Source organism: Caloenas nicobarica, chromosome 1, assembly GCF_036013445.1.
Source record: "Caloenas nicobarica isolate bCalNic1 chromosome 1, bCalNic1.hap1, whole genome shotgun sequence".
In the NCBI taxonomy this organism is placed as follows: domain Eukaryota; kingdom Metazoa; phylum Chordata; class Aves; order Columbiformes; family Columbidae; genus Caloenas; species Caloenas nicobarica.
In genome coordinates, this window is record NC_088245.1 from 108,207,970 (window position 1) to 108,226,740 (window position 18,771).

Here is an 18,771-nt window from a genome sequence, read left to right on the forward strand (position 1 = left end):
CTAACACAGAGACATCACAGACATCCGGAGAGCGGGCCCTATTTTTGCACTTTGCTGAGAAGAAAGGATTTATCCAGACAAAACGGCACCTTCAAGGATATGGACCAAAAACAATGTCCACAACTGAACAAAACAAAGGCTCATGTGGAGTCAGGGAAAAAGGGTCTGATGGGGAGCAAAAGGACCTGGTGGTGAAATTTCGCTATTGGACTGAATCTTGGTGTGAATGGTCTGTAAAGATGTAAAAGTTTGTAGTTTTCTATGCTTGGGTGGACCTCTGTGTAGGTACCCAGCTTGAGCCAGCCCTTTTGTTATTTTACTCCATTAAATATTTTTCCTGAAAATTTTGCTTCCTGGAAGTCTACTTTGCATGCGATTATGGGTCTCCCCGGAAAGTTTGCCTTTGGAGCTCTAACTACAGGCTCCGGAGTGAAGAGTTATCAGGGGAAGAAGAGCCCTGAACGTTTGCATCGTGACAGATACACACGTCACCTGAGAGTTTGCCTCCGGAGCTTCAAAACACAGCCCCTGGAGCGAACAGTCCTCAGGGAGAGAAGGCGCCTGAAGGTTCGCTTCGTGAACAAATACACGTGCCTGGAAAGAAGGTAAGTGATACTCGGTTTGGTGTATCTCCCCCATGCAGTAAATACTAGAGCAAACCCGCCACCGAACTCTTTAAGGTTGTGCTTCTCTTTAAGAAATCTAAATGTTGTTCTGCAGCAAGAAGAACCCTAAAATCACTCCCCCACAACACCACCTCTTAAATAATAGTCATCCACACTGTTGTATAATCATATTTCTTGAGTGCCAAAACAAAGTGTTTAAATTTACAGTGGCTGTTATTTAAACCTCGTAAGAATGCACCCAATAGAAGTTTGTTTGTTTGTTTAAAAAAAGGCAAATTAAAGCAATTTGCTGTTGCAGGTTGGCATCCATCATTTGACTACATATAATGCAAAAAGCAACAACCATTAATCATTGCAAGTTTCAGGAAAAACAATCCTTCCTTTAAAAAGCCAACACATAGTGTGAAATACTCTATATTCACTACCTAATTATTGTTGAAATATGCTGAAGAATCTCAACATTCTGAGAAGTTTTTTTAAACACCACAGCTCATAGCAGACAAGCGACGGGGAGGTGTGTGGTGAACAAAGCAGATCCCAATGGCCTCAGCGACTGCAGAAGATGAGCAGCCACACGGTGAAAGAGACTGGCAAGATTGCAGGAAGAGAAAGGGCAGTATCATGGCTTCGGCAGCTGAATGCCTGCAAAACTGAATTCCATCACTGCTTTTTTCTGCCCCATAGCTGCTGCATGATGCTACCTTTGTCACATAAACTGAGATTTCAGAGGTGGACTTCGTGACCATACAGTTATTAGGATTCTGATTTTCAGGGGGGAAAAAAAATAATCAAAACACCTCACTGGAACCCAAAAAGTGGCTTTGAAAAACAGAGTCCTCATTTTAAAGGTTGTTTGTAACAAACCCAATGCCTTTAGATGGAAGAAAATTCCTAATATTTTACCTAAGCTAGTCCATTTTATCATCCAGTTGTACCTCAGCATGAGTTATCACTCATATAGTCTCTGATTTAGCATCTGTAGTCTTCCATCAGCGAAACAGATAAGCATCTGCAGAGCAATCAACATGCCCGAATCCTACCTCAAGAAAGACAGATATTTGCACTTCCCATGTGCTCATTCAATCTTTATACCTAAATGAATACTAACAAAGCACCATTCAAAACTTCTCAAAGAGTATTTAAATAATCTACATTTGTTTCCCTTTTTGTTATTCACAGACACTAGGCAAATGAAGATTCCAGAAGTCAGTCCCTTCTCACTTTCTCCCAAATTCATTATCACTGATTGAAAAAGGCTTCCAAATCTACATATCCAGGACACTATGAAAATACTTACTCATCACAGATAATCTGAGGGAGATACCTGGTTCAGTTATTTTCCCTGTTTGTGTATAGTTAGTATACTGAAAAATTTGACATAGATGCTAGACAGTCATAACGAGTAGATGTCTCACATCATACATACTTTTCACTATGCCAGGTCATTAAGAATAACATTATTTCCTAAAATTTCTCTGCAAGCCAAAAAGCCTACTAATTCTACAGAATCTGCCTTTTCTCTGCCTTATTTAATAGCAGAGAAGCAAAGAAACAGTGGAGTGAATTAAAACCAGGTGCTTCACACTTGTCTGCTGTACTAGATGTGTGCCAAGTGTCACTTGAGAGTATTTCTACTGCAATGTTTACTAGAGCTGAGGGAGCCATTTGGACGAGCATACAGAAAAAACACCCCAACCCTGAACCTAATTTGGATCTGGCCTGTAGTTTGGGGAGAAAAATGAGAAAGGTGAACTTTATTTAACTTCTCCTACACCTCTGCACTTCCTTCACTGGGTCATAAAAGGCAGTGAAAGGGAATGAAGTATCAAAAAAAGATTGCTTATGGGATAATCTGGCTTAAGTGACATTAAGAATTCTTGAGTATGAAATTCAACCAAAAAGGCTATTTCCTCCTCTCCGACTGCAGGCAAATCAATTTCTAGGCCAAGAAGATTTAGATAAGCTCCAAAGCTTCAGATATTTATCCAAACTAAACCACTTGAGAGTGACGCATCATTTGATGTTAAATATCTTGGCTGGAAAGAACAAAATACCTGCCAAATCTGTATATCTCCAATGGGTCACACACAGGCCAACAACCTGTATAAAAAACATTTAAAAAAAAAAAAATTATGCTGAGCTCTATCTTCTGCCTGAAGCGATGTAAGAGATAAGAAAAATAATCAAAATAAAAGGCACTAAAATTGAAAGAAAAAAATATTTCAGTACACTAAAGTTCGTAAGTCTGGGTTAAGCTAAGACCTTTATTTTTTTCTTTAAGAATTAAAAACATAGCATACGCAGATAAATGAGAATTTCCTATTCTGAATCTTTTTTCCTAAATATTTCTTTAAAAACAAACATCAAGGGCACTAGGAACTTGCATGTACCAAACTGAGGTATCCCCTCTCATAACTAGATTACAGATTTCCTCTTTATATCGATAGACTCCCAGACTTTCATTTAGGACTCACATAAAAGCACAATAAATTATGCACAGGGAAAATGCTAACTGAGGAAAGGCGGTAATATTGAAGTGCAAATCAAAATAAAGTTTACATAAAGCCACTGCATCCTCCATGAGCCAAGTGACTTGGCACTCGCATATAGATACAGAGTTCTTAATTTAATATTCTGGATGCTGGGCAGATATGGATTCAGTCTGCTATATTTAGCTTTCCTGCAAGCAGTACAAGCTTTATGTGCCAGCCTAAAAGACTTCATGCACTAAGGAAAAAATCCCTATGCACTACTGTACAGTGTGATTTCAAAAATAGGCAACATCCATGAAAAAAAAAAAAAAAAAGGAAAATCTATTTCAAGGCATTAACTAGTAATTTCAAGGCATTAAGTAGTGATCAATAAAATCTAGAATTTCAGCAGAAGCTGTCCTTTCCAAAGCAAGTCACAACCACCATCTACCTAATCTTTACCTATCACATAAATACAGTACACCTTATTACTTCCAGCTTGTAGGCAGGGAACATTAAGGATGAACACAGCTGATTTGTTATCACAGCACATCCATTCTAGATTTCCCTACTTTAACTAAAATTATAACTAAAAGTAAGATACCCAAAGCTAATCATCATAGGATCTCTAGAGAGTCAGAGGAACACTAGTACTTCCAAATTGTGATTCATCAGATACGATGAATCACCTGAAATTGTGATTTTAAAAGCAGCCTCCAAACATGGTTTCCAGCATTTATTAATTGTAGTCTAGCATGGTTTGCCCCAAAATATACATATACATAAAGTTGTCACAAGATGAATCCCAGCATGGATGCTGACAATCTCAGCTTAAGTACTCAATGGTGTAATATTTTCCCCTATTTTTAATAAATCCCAGGATAGACTGGGTTTTTTCTTGTAAATTTAACCCTACAGGTATTGTTTTGAGGCTGATTTCTTGCAACATTGTATTTATCACACAGCTGAAGTTTTTACACTGCTGTTTAAATCAGCAATCTATGAGTACTTTCATTGTCCAAAGTCCCAAACAGACTTCATGAAGTCTCTGGCACTTCTTGCTGGAGCATCCTTCTCTTCTTCTTTTGGGTAAAGACCATAGTAAGATTTGGGGATGATCAGCAAAGAAAAATAAAAACAAAACTAAAAAAACCCAAGGCTGCAGAAGCAGTGAGCATCTTTATTAATGTGCAAGTTTTTCTACTAAGTAAATATTTGCTTTGGAAGATTCTGAATTCTGTGTATCACACCTTGTGCAGAGAGGATGGGTGCCAAGCCATAAAACTAAGACTGCCCTATCCCAGATTTGTGCATATTCACCCCAGGACCACATCTCTGCATTGCCCCAGTGATCACAGTGTAGTGTATAGTTCACAGACTAAACTTCGGCAGAGAAAAAAAACCCCTAATGTTTGTTATATCCGCCAATCTGAAAATTAGTTTACGACAATAAATCGGCAAAAAAAGGTAATTGCAAATGACTGAAAGAACTTACAGGCCTGTGCCTGTACCTAAGGTTTGAGCCATGGAGCAGGGAGAACACTGAATTTTATACCACTAGAGTCTGCATGCTGGTTTTACTGGCAGTTTCAGGTGCAGTAAGGAAAAAAGAAATACACTGAGTAGAGCAATGAAGTTTTCAGATGGCAAACAGTTTCTAAGAAAATGTTTTGGAAATTTGTGTTATCAGGTCATCCAAACACTGTGCAGGGTTCTAAGGCATTTTGATGCACATGGACTGTGTACTTTCAGCATACAGCAGTGGAGTCTTCCTACTACTTCTGATACTGCCTGATTTTACCTGACTAAAATAGCTTTAATTCAAAGATTAAGTTACCATAATCAGAGCAATGATATTAACTGTTACAGACTGTATGTAAGAAATTAGCATCACTGGGATGTTATTGCTGAATCCATACCATGATTATCTCATTACCAGCCTGAAAGATACAAGAGAAGACAGAACGTAGTGCCCTGTGTTATGCTTTCTCCAAAGAAAGGACGTTACTAGTCACATTCACAGAATGTTGCCGGAGCATACGGAGTCAGTGCTCTAACAGATTGTCACAGTTATGGACCAAAACAGAAAACCAGATCTGTGCATAGTTCTTACCTGTGTCCAGGCCAGACACAAGGCTGCCTCTGCACCCTTAGAATCATCTTTTTTACTGTGTTCTGGACTGCAGTTTGACTATCAGATGATGCCAAATGCTATTGAAAGTGGGCATTTAGGGCTTTTTCCTTTGGAACTAGAGTTTGGCTGCTGTTCACTAGCTGGAATTAAGTATTAGGCTAGCAAGACAAGGCTAAATCAGTATATATTTTAAAGGATTTGTTAAAAGCGTTCAGGGGGTATCACAACAGTGAATATTTTCATGAAGAGCAGCATATGCTCCAAAAGGAGGAAGAGATCTATTTGACACATTGCAGCATTCATTTTTCATTAATCCTTAAAGCTTTATCAGCTTTGATGAAACACAAGTCAAAGTCAGGGTTGAGCTACTACCATAGTTAGATCCGAGGCGCCACAAATTCATTAAACAGACAGGACAGAATAGCAACTGCCACCTCTTTCAGGTGGAAACTCAAGGTGGAAGCTCAAATTTGAAGTCATATTGAATGAAAAGGATCAGCAGCACACTACTAATCTGTGCCTTGTGAATGTGTCATGGTGAGAGCATGCAAGAAAGTTTAGATTTAAGATTCTAAATCCCAAATGTTCAACTTTAAAATTGTCCAAAATACCAAACATTAAGGAAATCAACTTGTTATTCTTCTCAGTTGCTCTATATCTTCTCAGAGGCAATCATGACTGCAAAACAAGGAATCTGAAGAGGTATTAAAGGGTAAAAAATAATAAGAAGAAATAATCGAACATTCTCTTGTGCCTTGATTGCAAGACAAAGTCAAAGCAGTTTCTGGTTTTCCACAAACAATACGAAGACTTACCTAGTTTTGTTCTGTAGTTATTACAATAAGCAAAAAGATAACTTTACAAACTCTGAAACTTAATTGCCATGAAAACAAAAAAATCCATCTCAACCATTTTCAGACTTTCATTCTGATTTGGACACTTTCTTCACCTGACAAAAACCCATAATTTGTCAGTTGTCTTAAGGACCATGAATAACACTAGTAGGAACAGGCACAATGTCTGGCTTTGAGCTTGGTAATCACGTCCTTTTCTCAAACTCTGTTTAAAGAGACTGAAGTATGTCAAGCATCCGTTTACAAAGAAAATACCTAAACCAACTCAGTTCCACAAAAGACAGATGCTTATACTCTGTTAAACAGGACTTTGAACACAGAAGCCCTGCTAAGGAAGCCTAGTGTCAAGCAGTTACGACATTGTAAACATTTGTTTTTCTCCTGCAAATTTTTATTATCAACTAAGATCAGAGCAGCAGAGATGACTGCTCTAGCAGCATTGGAAAGTAACACACAGAATACAGTCTTAGGACTGTTTTCATTTACCAGTTCCCAGCTCCAGTTTCGTCTTGTCACTCTCAGAGCAAAGGCAAAACGAACGAGAAATCTCTCCCCTCAACGCACGCACAAATTGTAGAGTTTTTAAAAAAATAATAATATTTTTCTTTCTCCAGCTGCTGTGAGTGAAAGGCAGCAACAGGAGAGTTAATGCAGCTAGTTGCACTTGAGTGAAATTATAACAGGAATATATTTTTCTGCATCAGACAAAACCTACAGCCTTTCTGTGACTGGCAAGGCAAAAATGCTTGATTCAATACAATTTATCCTGGTTGAGCTAGCTACTAAATATTTGTAACAAATTTAAAGGGAGGGTAAGAACGAGGAGAGATGACAGCAATCGAGTGGCAAATAAATCACTCTCTCAAGTGTAAATGAAGTAACTCCACTGTTAATTTTCCCCACAATGTTTCACAAATCCACAACTCTCTTTTCAACAGGCTTGTAGGCAATGGAATACCACAATTCATGGAAAGCACTGCTGACACCACTAGGAAACTAAAGAATTTTAGGGAAATCTCATTATCATGTTGATTTACATGGGAGATTGATTGTTTTCCAGAACTAATTTGTTTTGCACTTAGATTTCTAAAGCTTTAGATATTATGTGAACAACATTTCTCAAATTGTTGAGAGGCAAATGAGCAGTGGTTAAGCTACAATTCTGTGCATGAAGGCGTGCTTTCTTTAATGGGAGAAGAAAAAACATGAACAGCAGAGAGTCCAGACATTTCTTTCTGTAACTTGATACAAAATGAAACAGAAAATATTACGCTGAGTGAAACGGGGCTAAAAAGCACTTCAAGATAATTCTATTTACAACTACCTTTTATTTCTTACTCTAAAGAGATAATGAAGAATTTTTAAACATAATTTAAGCAAAAAAAGCAGTATATACTACAGTAGACATGACTATATGTGTACAAGTTCAGCCATGACAAACTAGAGTACTTCCCTTAATACTAGGCTTAGCCGTGCCAGCCCAGATCAACAGAAACCTAGGGATGTAATCTTAACAGTGTCATTACTGGTTTAGATTTGTGCCTGTCATCAGAGTCCATGTTTACCAAGGCTGGGATCATGCACTTGCAATGTAACAAAAGCTGGGGTACATTTTTAAAAGTTGTGAATCCCATTTAGCTTTGAGCTCCAAAAGGCGTAACTGTTGTTGAACTACTGACTTAGACCAAAGTTTATGTGCTCAGAAGCTTTACCAGAGAATATCTAAAAAGTTTCAGTTCCACCACCTTAAACACCACAGCAAAATCCTTTACCTTGCCAGGCTAAATATTACGAAGGATTAAAAAAAGCAAGCACAGTTTATCATGACGCAGTGACCCAATACTTTTAAGCATCAGAATTCACGTCCCAGCTTCGTGTCCCTCCTTGCAGGCTACAGTGATGCAGCTTTTGCTCCTGGTGTGCCTCTATAGCCACCCCAATCTCCCAGGAAAAGGTGAAGGTAGTAGCAGCACCTCTGAGAGAAAGAAGGTGCAATTATATTGTGGGACACATTTGTGCCATCAGCTGCCAGCTGAATTGCACTGACGTCTGCAGAGACTGGAGCTATGCTGTTTATAGCAAGGCTGTGCCAGGGAGCAGCACAAAGCAACAGCTGCACTCCCTCTCTTGGCTCCATCTCAGGCACCCACATCGCTGCTCAAAGGTAGCCTGAGGCTAAAGCAATTCACATCCTGCTGAACAGCAAGGCAGAGACTACCAAACTCATAAATTTCATCTGCAAGTGGCAAACTACGTTGAGGTTCTCTTAAGACAGACCCTACATCCAGCTTGACTGCCTAATTTTCAGATTTAGGACAAGAGGAAGTGGCCTGAAGTTGCCCCAGGGGAGGTTCAGATTGGATATGAGGAAGAATTTCTTCACAGAAAGGGTTGTCAGGCATTGGAACAGGCTGCCCAGGGAAGCGGTTGAGTTGCCTGGAGGTGTTTAAAAGACAGGTAGATGTGGTGCTTAGGGACATGGTTTAGTGGTGGACCTGGCAGTGTTAGGTTAACCGTTGGACTTGGTGATCTTAGAGGTCTTTTCCAACCAAAATGATTCTATGTAACATCACTGCTGTGTGAAAAGAGGCAGCAGCTGGACCAAGCAACCACTGCTGGGGCCGCTCCTCTGTGTGCATCAAAGCAGTGGTTTGTCTGGATTGACAGCTGAACACAGGTCTGCAGCCAGAAAGTCTGAACTTGGGACCATCTTAGAAACAGAATATAGAGGAAGAGAAAGCATTTGGAGTTCTTGTCCAAGTTCTGCACAAATTCCTTACACATCAGAAGAGCTTTATCTCAAGCTTCTATGCCTACAAGCCAGGAACATTAGTTACTTTTTAACTAGAGAATACATCAACTTTTGTTAACATGTAATTTAATGATTAAAAAAGCAATGTATGATTACACTGATAAAAGCAGTACATGAGTGCAGAACATAAAGTAAGCTACTGCATATCGTAATGCATCTGTTTTATGGAAGGATGGAAATTAAAGCAATGTAATTAACTCACGCATAAGTAAATATTTCATTTCTTTTTTAACTTAAATTTGTGACCTCAGGTCTCACAGAAAAAATTCTTAAACCTATGAAGAATATGCTACACACAGCACAGCAAGACTGAAAAAGCATGTAATCACTGCAAAGGAGATGAGTGGCCAGGAACCAGCAGGAACCCATGAAAGCAGCGTCATGCCCACCCTGGTTGACTCAAGCCTGTCAGCCTCATGTACAGTTTCTTTTCAGGAGCTCTCTGATATCACTCAAAGTCAACTTGAAATGCAGCAAGGTAGAGCCAGAGATCTGCTTGCAAACATCTCATGGTCAAACGGCACAGCAGATTCCTCCATAGTAACATAGGAACTACATTGAAAAACGTTTGTATACAATTCTTAAACAAAACAAAATAAAGGTGACCTTTAGAATTCACTGACTGGTATGCACAGTCAACACTTTGTTTTTCTCCTATCAGTAAGCAGAACAACATTTACTTATATGGAGAATTCCAGAAGTGTTTCATTTAAAAAAAAAAAAAACCATGACCAAAAAAACCCTAACCAAACCAAAACAACACAAACAAAAAACCCCCCACAAAACAAAAAAAAAACCCCAGCAAACAAACAAAAAACATTTAAGTAAACAAAAACCACCCTAATTGCTGTGTTTTCAAGGGCTGTGTGACAGCGGGTCTTCAGATCAAAGGCAGCTCAAGACAGATGCGGTAATTCACCTCTTCAGAATAACCTGAAATGTCCAGATTTTCTACATAGTTCATAATGGTTGTAATGGGCATAAAAGCTTCTGTCTAGCTAAGTCTATTTAGTAAGAATCAATAAGACTTTTAATAATAAGGTGAAAATTCTTACTTGCAGAGTAAATTAAAACAGGAACACACAAACAATTTGTATTATATTCAGGGAGAAGATTCTTTCCCAGCTGATTCAACACCTAGGAACACCTGTAGTGCTCCCAGCTACAAAATCCAGTGACACAGGGTTCACGGTCAGCCTCGGAGAGCGGTCTCCGATTTAATATTTAAGCTCAGGAGGAGAGAAAGGCAAGCAGAGAAAATGGAAAGTTGTAGATCGGATTATTTTTTTGTTTTGTTATTGTTTTTTTCAGGCAAGTGAATTTCAAGCAGAGGAAAGGGGGGAAAAAAAAAAGTGCATGCCTAATTTTTTTTCAGTTATCCAAAAGTCATGGCACAGAAATAAGTCACTTCAGATAGTGCATGCACGTGTACATACTCTCACCTTGGAACAATTTAAAAAGTCCAAATTTGCATGGTTAGCACCAGATTTTTAGAGGCCAAAAAAACTTCATTCAAAGCTTCATTAAAAGGTAGGACTCATACGGGGTTTTGGACTGTCAGTATTTCTTTCCGTATTACTCATTACAACTAAAAAGAGATGTTGGTCGAAAAGGAGAAGTAATAAGACAGAATCTCTCTCCACTAGAGAATCAAGTATATTTCTTCTTTTTGTTCTTAACATCTTCATCATTTTCCGGACACAGTTCTGATTGTGCATTTGGCCCGTGGCAATATACCAAAGAAAAGTTAATGAATTCCACATAAGCTATTTATGATTATTTATTTGCATAACCAATGTATGGTTATTTACTCACATGTTTCTAAGCTTGTTCAACTGACATTAAAGGAACTATTTCGTAGAACACATACAAGTTGAACCAAAGTGAAGCCTTTAAGGTTACACATAGAAAAAGCAACAGAGTTGACACAAAGACTTTTTCACAGGTGACAGATAGAAAATAATGTTCTCCACAGTTGAGCTAAAGCATGCAAATCTCTGAGTACAAATAAGCATTTCTGCAAGAAGATTTCATGCTAGAAATTGACCACAACTAGTATCATTAAAGGAAAATACACCTCTTGAATGTAATGCATGTGTTACAGCACCTGAGATGTATCGTAACATATTAACATATAGACTTGATGGATTGCATCAGACTTGTTACTGTCATTTAAAACTCACCTGGCACACTTGGATATAAAAGGATTACACTACTGGCATATTACAAGGTCTTGTTATCAGCAAAACGTAGTTCAATGGCAAAATGCAGAGCTTTGCTGGCAACACCTGTCATCACTCTAGATGTACAGTACCATGCGGAGACAAAAGATCAGGTTCCAAAAGCTCTGCTCTCGTATTAAAGCAGCACGATATCCAGCCTAGTTGGCCCCAGCCTCTCAGTCACCACCTTCTCATTCTGAAGATGGTTTGTTTGCTTCTCTTCACATTTCTAGTATTCTAGTGTAAATACATCTCCTGAGATTTAAAGCAAATACATGACTAGACATTGAGCCACTTGCAGGGGAACAGAAAGGAAAGAAAAAATATTAAGTATTCCTCAGAAGAACAGCAAACTCTGCCTGCTGAGGTAAGCACTGTTCACTGTCACACCCAGAGACAAAGATAAATTGCAGCAGGAAGGTTTTTCGAAGTTTATTTAAGAAGTTATTGCCCTCAGATGTCATTCTCACCTTCCTGTCAGAGATTACAATCCCTGTGGCAGAGTCAGCAAGACAAGCATGTGCCTCCAGATCTGCTACACTACTTACCATGCCATATATTAGCTTAAACTAGTGACAAATGTTTACTGTACGCTGATATACTAGCCTTTGGGCAGAAGAAGTTGAAGCATCCCTGTCAATTCTGAAGTGGGGATACTGGGCTGTAGAGGGTTTCAGGGCTGGCAGCTGGCTACAGGCAGCAATGATTCCTTCAGTGGCTGCCAGAGCCTGAAAATCAGGATCCAGAACATCTATTTCCTCCTTCTCATGGTGTAACATGAAGAGTTTCATGGACAAGAAATCAGTGTTAAGAGTGGTTAAACTATGGTACAGAAGTAAGAAGAACCCCTCTTTCAGTCTCTGTCTGGGCCCTCTCCCAAGTCTAACACTGGCTTTGAGTGAAGATGTGGCCGCAGAGACAGGTATCAAATGATGCATTTTGAGGCTGTCTTATCATGCAGGATATTGGTCAGAGAAGTTCATACTTAGCAAAACAACAGAAGCAAACTTCAAAATATTCCACTGTCCTCACAAACGATCTGACAATAGTTTCCTTGATCTTCAGAGGAACACTCATTTTTCTTGGGCAAACTTTTAGCTTTATTCCTCAGGACTCGAGACTCTCTCACTTGTCTTCCTTTCAGTCACCTCATCCTGCTGACTTCAGTGATGGCAGCCATCTCTAAATGCTGTGGTCAAGTGGCCAAAGAAATATTCCAAGCCTCAAAACAGACTGCTGCACATCCCTCATGAGGTAAAAGGATTATTAACTACAGAAACAGGATTTCACAGAACCAAAATGGGAACATCTAAAACTCATACAACTGTACAGGCCACTCCTTTACTCAACACTGTAGCCAAATACTGTGGCACTTGAGGCAATAAGCCTTGATAGAGTTTCAGGCAGACAAGTAAAAGCCACTTCTCATTCTACCTAGCATCATCCTTCCACTGGTACAGATTAGACATGTAACTCTGACATCATGTTTGCTTTCTTAGTAAATGCAGAACAGAAAGATCCTTCACACCTATAGTAAGAGTCATTCAGCCTCTTTGTGCTCTATCTGTAACATCACGAAGCCACGCTCACCTTTTCACTATGTCTCTTAAGCTATTCATGAATGCACTATAGTGCCTGTAGTTTGATTTTTTGCATGGGATAACCCTGAAGATTTTTTAAATCCTCAGTTAGCTCCTAGAGTCACTGTTTCTGCATAAAATTGCTTTGATGTCGTGCAAAAAAAGCTTCACACTAATGCCCAGTATCTGTTGCTTTCAATATAAAAAGATTTTGTCTCTTTCTTCCCAGAGATACAGTCAATGCATGCAAGCATCCTTATTACACAGAATCACACAGAATGGTCTGGGTTAGAAGGGACCTCTGGAGATCATCTAGTCCAACCCACCTGCTAAAGCAGGTTCAGCTAGAGTAGATCTCTATTAGGTGGATACCATCACCCACTTCTGCATAACATAAATTAGTTTGTTGACAGCTTGTTTCTAGCACAGGCTGAGCAAAGAGACCTCATCTTTCTGTTATCAAAAGCCCTTATTTTACAGTTTGGTTTGATTTGCTCTTGCAAGTGCTGTAGGTCCCCTTTAGCAAAGCATCTTAGAAAGTTTAGTGATTTCTTAAGGTCAGGGTCATCCTGCATTCCCTGCTAGTCTGCAATAACTATTAATAAGTTATGCCTTAAGTCACACTTCCATTCATTGTAAGATTTCAAATTAGGGGAAGTCAGTAATGAGTACACTCAAGGAGAAAAGAGACATCATACTTTTATTATGGAATACAGGTGTATACAGGTGCAGCATTCTTCTCAGTGGTTTACTGAAAAATCATCTACTAGAAAATCTGCCTGCAGACAGGAAAAAGAGGTTTCTGTTGATCTTTTTCTTTAGTCTGTCCTTAAAGTTTGCTGGTTTTGACATCAAAGGTACCAATTCCAAGAATCATTACATTATAGATTTATACTAAATAAGATAGATAAGCTTGCTGGGGAGGAGGCGTGTCTTATTACTCTAAATGGCTACAATTTCCAGCAGAGTGGGGAAAAGGGGATAACGGCTAGCACTTTTGACAAAGACCCTGTCACTGCTATTCACAATGAGATGGACCTCACTGCTCAGTCTTTAATCATTAGTAGATACTTACTGGTTAAGGTTCCAACTACTGAACCAAGAGATGGCTATGGGCAAGTATCTTTTAGAATGCCCGCTCTCATAACAGAGCAAGAGGAACTGCTCCTCCAGGTTCTGCCTATGGTGTACAGAATGTAAATATACATTTTAATAGATATCTTCAGTACAGGAAACATCTGTTCGATATCTTACATAGGCATTAATAAAGCTTCTTTAGGTTGTTTTTTGTTTTTTTAAGTAAACACAGAGTTAGTTTCCTAACACAGAAAGTTCATAATGAGTCATAAGATTGCTCATATTAAAACTCATTCTTAATGTTGTTCTTCATTAAGAACTGAATAGATGCCAACAGTCCAAATCCAACACATATTCTGGAAAGAGAATACTGCAACAATGAACTGTATCTATAAAATACATAAATTTAAAAGAGCTGATTTTTCAAAGACTAAAGAAATTGCAAGGTAGCGGATTAAGACTGTCGTATGTAAATGAACAATTATCAGATTCTGCATTTTTGGATAATAGCTTGATATGTATTCAAAAACATGAGGTGGGGAGAACTCACCAACAAACAACACAGAGCAAGAAAACAAGAAGGGCATAACAAAAGTTCTCATGAAACAATGACAGATCATGGTACGTAAATTGAGAACTGTAGATGCAACACTTTAAAATCTATGGTAATGAAAAATCCAATAAGGAGTTTAGGTCCACTGCTAACTGATACCAGAAATAAAAAAAGGGGGGGGGGGGGGCGGGGGGGAGGGGAAAGGGGGCAAAACAAAACAACAAAGTGAAAAGTGTAACAGACAGTTTTTGGCCCTTTTGCAGAATGAAGCAATTACTCCATGTGACGCTCTTAAAAGAACAAAAAATTTCCCCATCCCTAGCATGTAGGAGGAGGAAATGAAGCAGCAAGTACTAAGATAAAGACATTTCATTTCAATGTGCCAGCATAATTTTATAAGTTTAAATTTTAGAAGTTTAAAGGTTCTCACTGAGGATTTCTCTAAACACCAATTTTAGACATAGCATAGGAACTGGGAAAACTCCAAAGGATGGGGCAAATGTCAGTACAGCCCAACTATTCAAAAAAAACAACACACCACAAAAGAGAAGTACAGATATGTACAGCTAAAAGAGAGACAGTAACTGCAGCAACGCAAGAACAGAAAACCTATAAAAATGTTAACGTTACAAGAGCTACTTATTAAAATATTAAAATAACAGAAGAGCAAAAGAAATACTCCATTAAAATGATGGTTTATACTTAACAGCATTTTTTTTTAATTAAGGATGGTTGCATTTTCAGGGCAACATTGCAGTTAATGGCAGTTAATTTGGGACCCTTGACAATGAATTAATGCTGAAATACAACTAACACATTCAGCATCGTTTCCAAAAAGAGTATATACAGACAAATAAATCCCTGCTTCTTCACAGCTTGCAGGTCTGGTTGATAGAAGTGACTCATGCCAATACAATTGAGTTTCTCTTAATACAGGTAACTTGACTTTAAAGGATGCTTTGACAAAAAAGCTTACAAAATAAAGGTATACACTGCACAGATTAAAAAGTTGTCCCTCTGGCTCATCTCAAAGTTTTGGTACTGGAAAGAAACCCACACAAAGACTATTTTGAACAGTCTCCTTTGGAACAACTCCTAGTTCAGCACTACTCAATGAGTTTTTAATGGACACTGAAAACGATATGAAGTACGTGCCGACTAAACCCGGACATCAGAGTGTTGCAGTAGTATCCAGCAACAAGGTGCTTTACTATGACAAAGTGATGTTAATCACCAATAAAATGATCTTGGTCCTACAAGATTACCTGAATGCAAAAGTCTGCAAAGGTAGGCCACATTCCCAGACAAGAGACACCCATTTCAGAATGCAGCATCTTAAGAAAACATTTTAAATAACTGTCTCAAGCTCTCAGTACAATGCAGAGTAGATGAGTGCATAATGTATTAATAGGACTATTAGTAGAAACAGAGAAATCATTTTACATTGATGAGACTATCATTACACTGTTATGCTTATCTTCAGAAGTGCTACAAAAATACTGGAGATACACAAAGAAATTGCTAGTTCACGGTTGTGTACTAGGGCACACAAAGAATATATTTCTTATACACTTTCCAACCTTACTAGCAGAGATACAACAGAATCCCCTGACTGAGAAGTTCAAAACCAACAGCAGATGTGACATTCCTCAACATCTGGGTGACTTATCAGGGTATGAAATGAACTCATCATCATATGAGAATTTAAAATAAGATTGAAGTTTTAAGAAGTATTCTTTAACACATTTCACGAGCAAAACAAAGGTCTTCTTGTGAAACAGAGTCATCAACGGACTCGACAGTACTTTCCCTCTTCAGAGTCTGTGAATCCCTCAGTTTCCCAATGCCTGCTCATACGGATATGAGAAAAAGCATATCTGCACCATGTCCGCATACTCACCTTGACTAGTTTTAATAACAACTATTGACTCAGGGGCTTCCTCTGCTGGATCACAAAGCTTACAGTTCTCTCCCACACTGCCCAACCAGATGGGTGTTTTGAGTGGAGAAGGGACAGCAGCTTACTTCCAAACCAGACAGCAACTGGAGCCTGGACAGGGTGGGCAACACTCAAAGTCTCCTTCCTTGGGGTAAGTTTCTACACTCTCTTGTTCAGAGCAATCCTGGATCGCTCTGTGCCTGGCTATGTGCAAACCAGTTTGACTGTCCAGGTCTTGAGTTCAAGAACATGAATGATCTGGTCCAGCCAGCTCAGAGGCTTCTGGCTGACCCATCTTCATGCTCTGTCTTGCTCTGAGCTCCCAGCCAGGCTGGCAGCTGGAAGAGAGTTCCTAGCGAATCACACTAGCAAGAAGTTTGCTACCCCTTAAGGCTTGGTTGGTACCATAGGATCCACAGCCCTGCTGGGGCAACACACTCTGGTGACTGGAAGAGCTGGTGTAAGGGCCTGAATTTTTTCTCATACCTCCTCCATGTGCATGATGCTCCTGAAAAGCAGGCTTTTGCTCCCATTAGATGAGGTTCCCCTTGCACCCTTTTTCCTGTCTCCACACTTTTTCTCAAGACCTCCCTCACCGCCTCACATTTGCTCCCTTTTCCCTCTCGTCTGGTCTCCCCAGCACCACCTTTATCGAGCCTTTCCCAGTTCGGCCGGCCGTGACCCCAAACAACCCGGCAAGGTGGCACCGGGCAGGGGCGAGCCTGAGCCCCCGCCCCGCGGCCCCGCCTCAGCCCAGCCAGCTCACCCGCGTCGTAGAAGGCGTCCAGCACCGTCGTCTCCCCGAAGTCCAGCTCCCCGAAGTTGACCGTGCCGAGCTGGGCCCCCTCGGCCTCGCAGGCCCGCAGCAGGCACTGCCGCGCCCCGGCCTCGGGGCTCCGCGCCCCCGCACCCCCCTTGGGCGGGTCGTTCAGCACGTACACGGCCCGCAGGCAGCGCGGTCGCGGGGCTGCCGCTGCGGCTTCCACCGCCTCCCCAGCGCCCGCCGCCGCCTCCGCCGGGCCGGCGGCCGGCAGCTCCGGCTCCGCGCAGGGGTGCGCCGGCTCCGCCGCCCCGCTGCCGCCCGCGGGGTTCTCCATAGCGGCGTCGAGGGCTGAGGGGAGCCGGTGGCTGCCGGCAGGTGCTCAGGCGGGGCCGCGCCCCATCGCAAGGAGTTGGGCAAACTCCGGGGGCGCAGGGTGAGGCGGCTCCCTCTCTTCCTCCCTCCCTCCCTCTCTGCGCGGCCCGTCCGCCCGCGCTGCTCCCCTCGCCTCCGCGGCTGGGCGGCACCGTGCCCCGGCGGGCGGGCACGGAGGCGAGGTGGGGCAAGGTGAAGGCAGCCGGCGCGGAGCGGAGCTCGGCACCGCCCTCCCGGGACGGGACAACCCGGGGCAGCCGCACGGCGCGGAGCTAAGCCCAGCTGCCGCTTCAGCCCGCAGCGGCACAAGCCCCGCCGTGCCTTCCCGGGGCACACACCCCGCTTCCCTCCGCGGTACTGAGAGGGAGGAAGCACCGGCGGGCCGACCGCGCCTCGTTTATTACTCCTCTTCCCCGCCCCTCGCTGTGCAGGCCGCCGCTCCGCGCACCGCCCGCCTCTCTGCTGTCACCGCCGGGGCTGTCGTTGTTACTTCACGCGGCGGCACCGTGCGCCCCGCTCGGGTTTCTCCGAAGCTGACAGGGGCTCGGTCAAGGTCAGCGGGCTGCAGCGCCCGGGCCGCGCCTCGGGCTGTTACCGGCCCCCTTGCCCCGGGCTGCCGCGAGGGGCCTTTCCCCGCGCCCCGCGCGCGCGGCCGTTGGGAGCCGTTGAGCCGCCGCCAGCCCCGAGGAGCCGGCGGAGTCCCGCGGGGCCTCCCGTCCTGCCCAGGGCGCTGCTGCCCCCGGGCCGCGGGAGCAGGGGCAGCCCTCAGGAGGCGGGGGTCTGGCCGCTGCCGGCACCCCAGGGCCGCCCCGCTCCTTTAGAAGCTAAGGCACCTGCTACTGCTTTTTCTTCCCTCGACTCGCAGTGCCATGGCTTTCCCCCCACTGATTCTTCTTTGAGCTATTGATTGAGAGACTTTGACCACGGGCAACTCTATCAGAAGTTTGGGTAACAGTTCATCCTTCAGTTGCTTCTCTTTTCTCTAAGATCTCCCATAACCCTGGTAAAATCAGCTCCTAGAAACTCTGCGGCAACTCCTGGCTTCCTCATAAGAGCAAAATTAATTTTGAGCATCCCGTTTCCTAGCACATTTTCCTGATTAGCTAAACTGGTGGTGGCAGCCTCAGCTTTGGCACAGGGGTTGGGCGACTTGCTGGCTTGTGCAGCAAGAGAAGGTGAGAGGCAGGCTGCGTGTGGATAACTTTGTGTCTCAGCCTTGCACCCCAGCTGCCAAAAGGACACAGACACCCCACGGAGATCACCCCAGCGATAGAAGGAACAGTGGAAAACTGCCATCCTTTGAAGCAGTAAACCTGCCTAGAAAGCTTTTTCATGTCGTTTTTCACTCACTGTGACAGAAGAGGTTTT

The 18,771-nt window shown here is 42.0% G+C and overlaps 1 protein-coding gene across 2 annotated transcripts in view; it reads right to left on the minus strand.

Annotated features, from left to right (window-relative positions):
* Nucleotides 1-17,768, minus strand: part of MAP3K15 (mitogen-activated protein kinase kinase kinase 15) — a 91,122-nt gene extending 73,354 nt beyond the window's left edge. For both annotated transcript variants that reach the window (XM_065629495.1, XM_065629486.1), the window contains exon 1: nt 17,035-17,768. In XM_065629495.1, the coding sequence (XP_065485567.1) occupies nt 17,035-17,365 (331 nt within the window). In that variant the 5' untranslated portion in view covers nt 17,366-17,768. The remainder of the gene's footprint in view (nt 1-17,034) is intronic.
* Nucleotides 17,769-18,771: the final 1,003 nt, after the last annotated feature.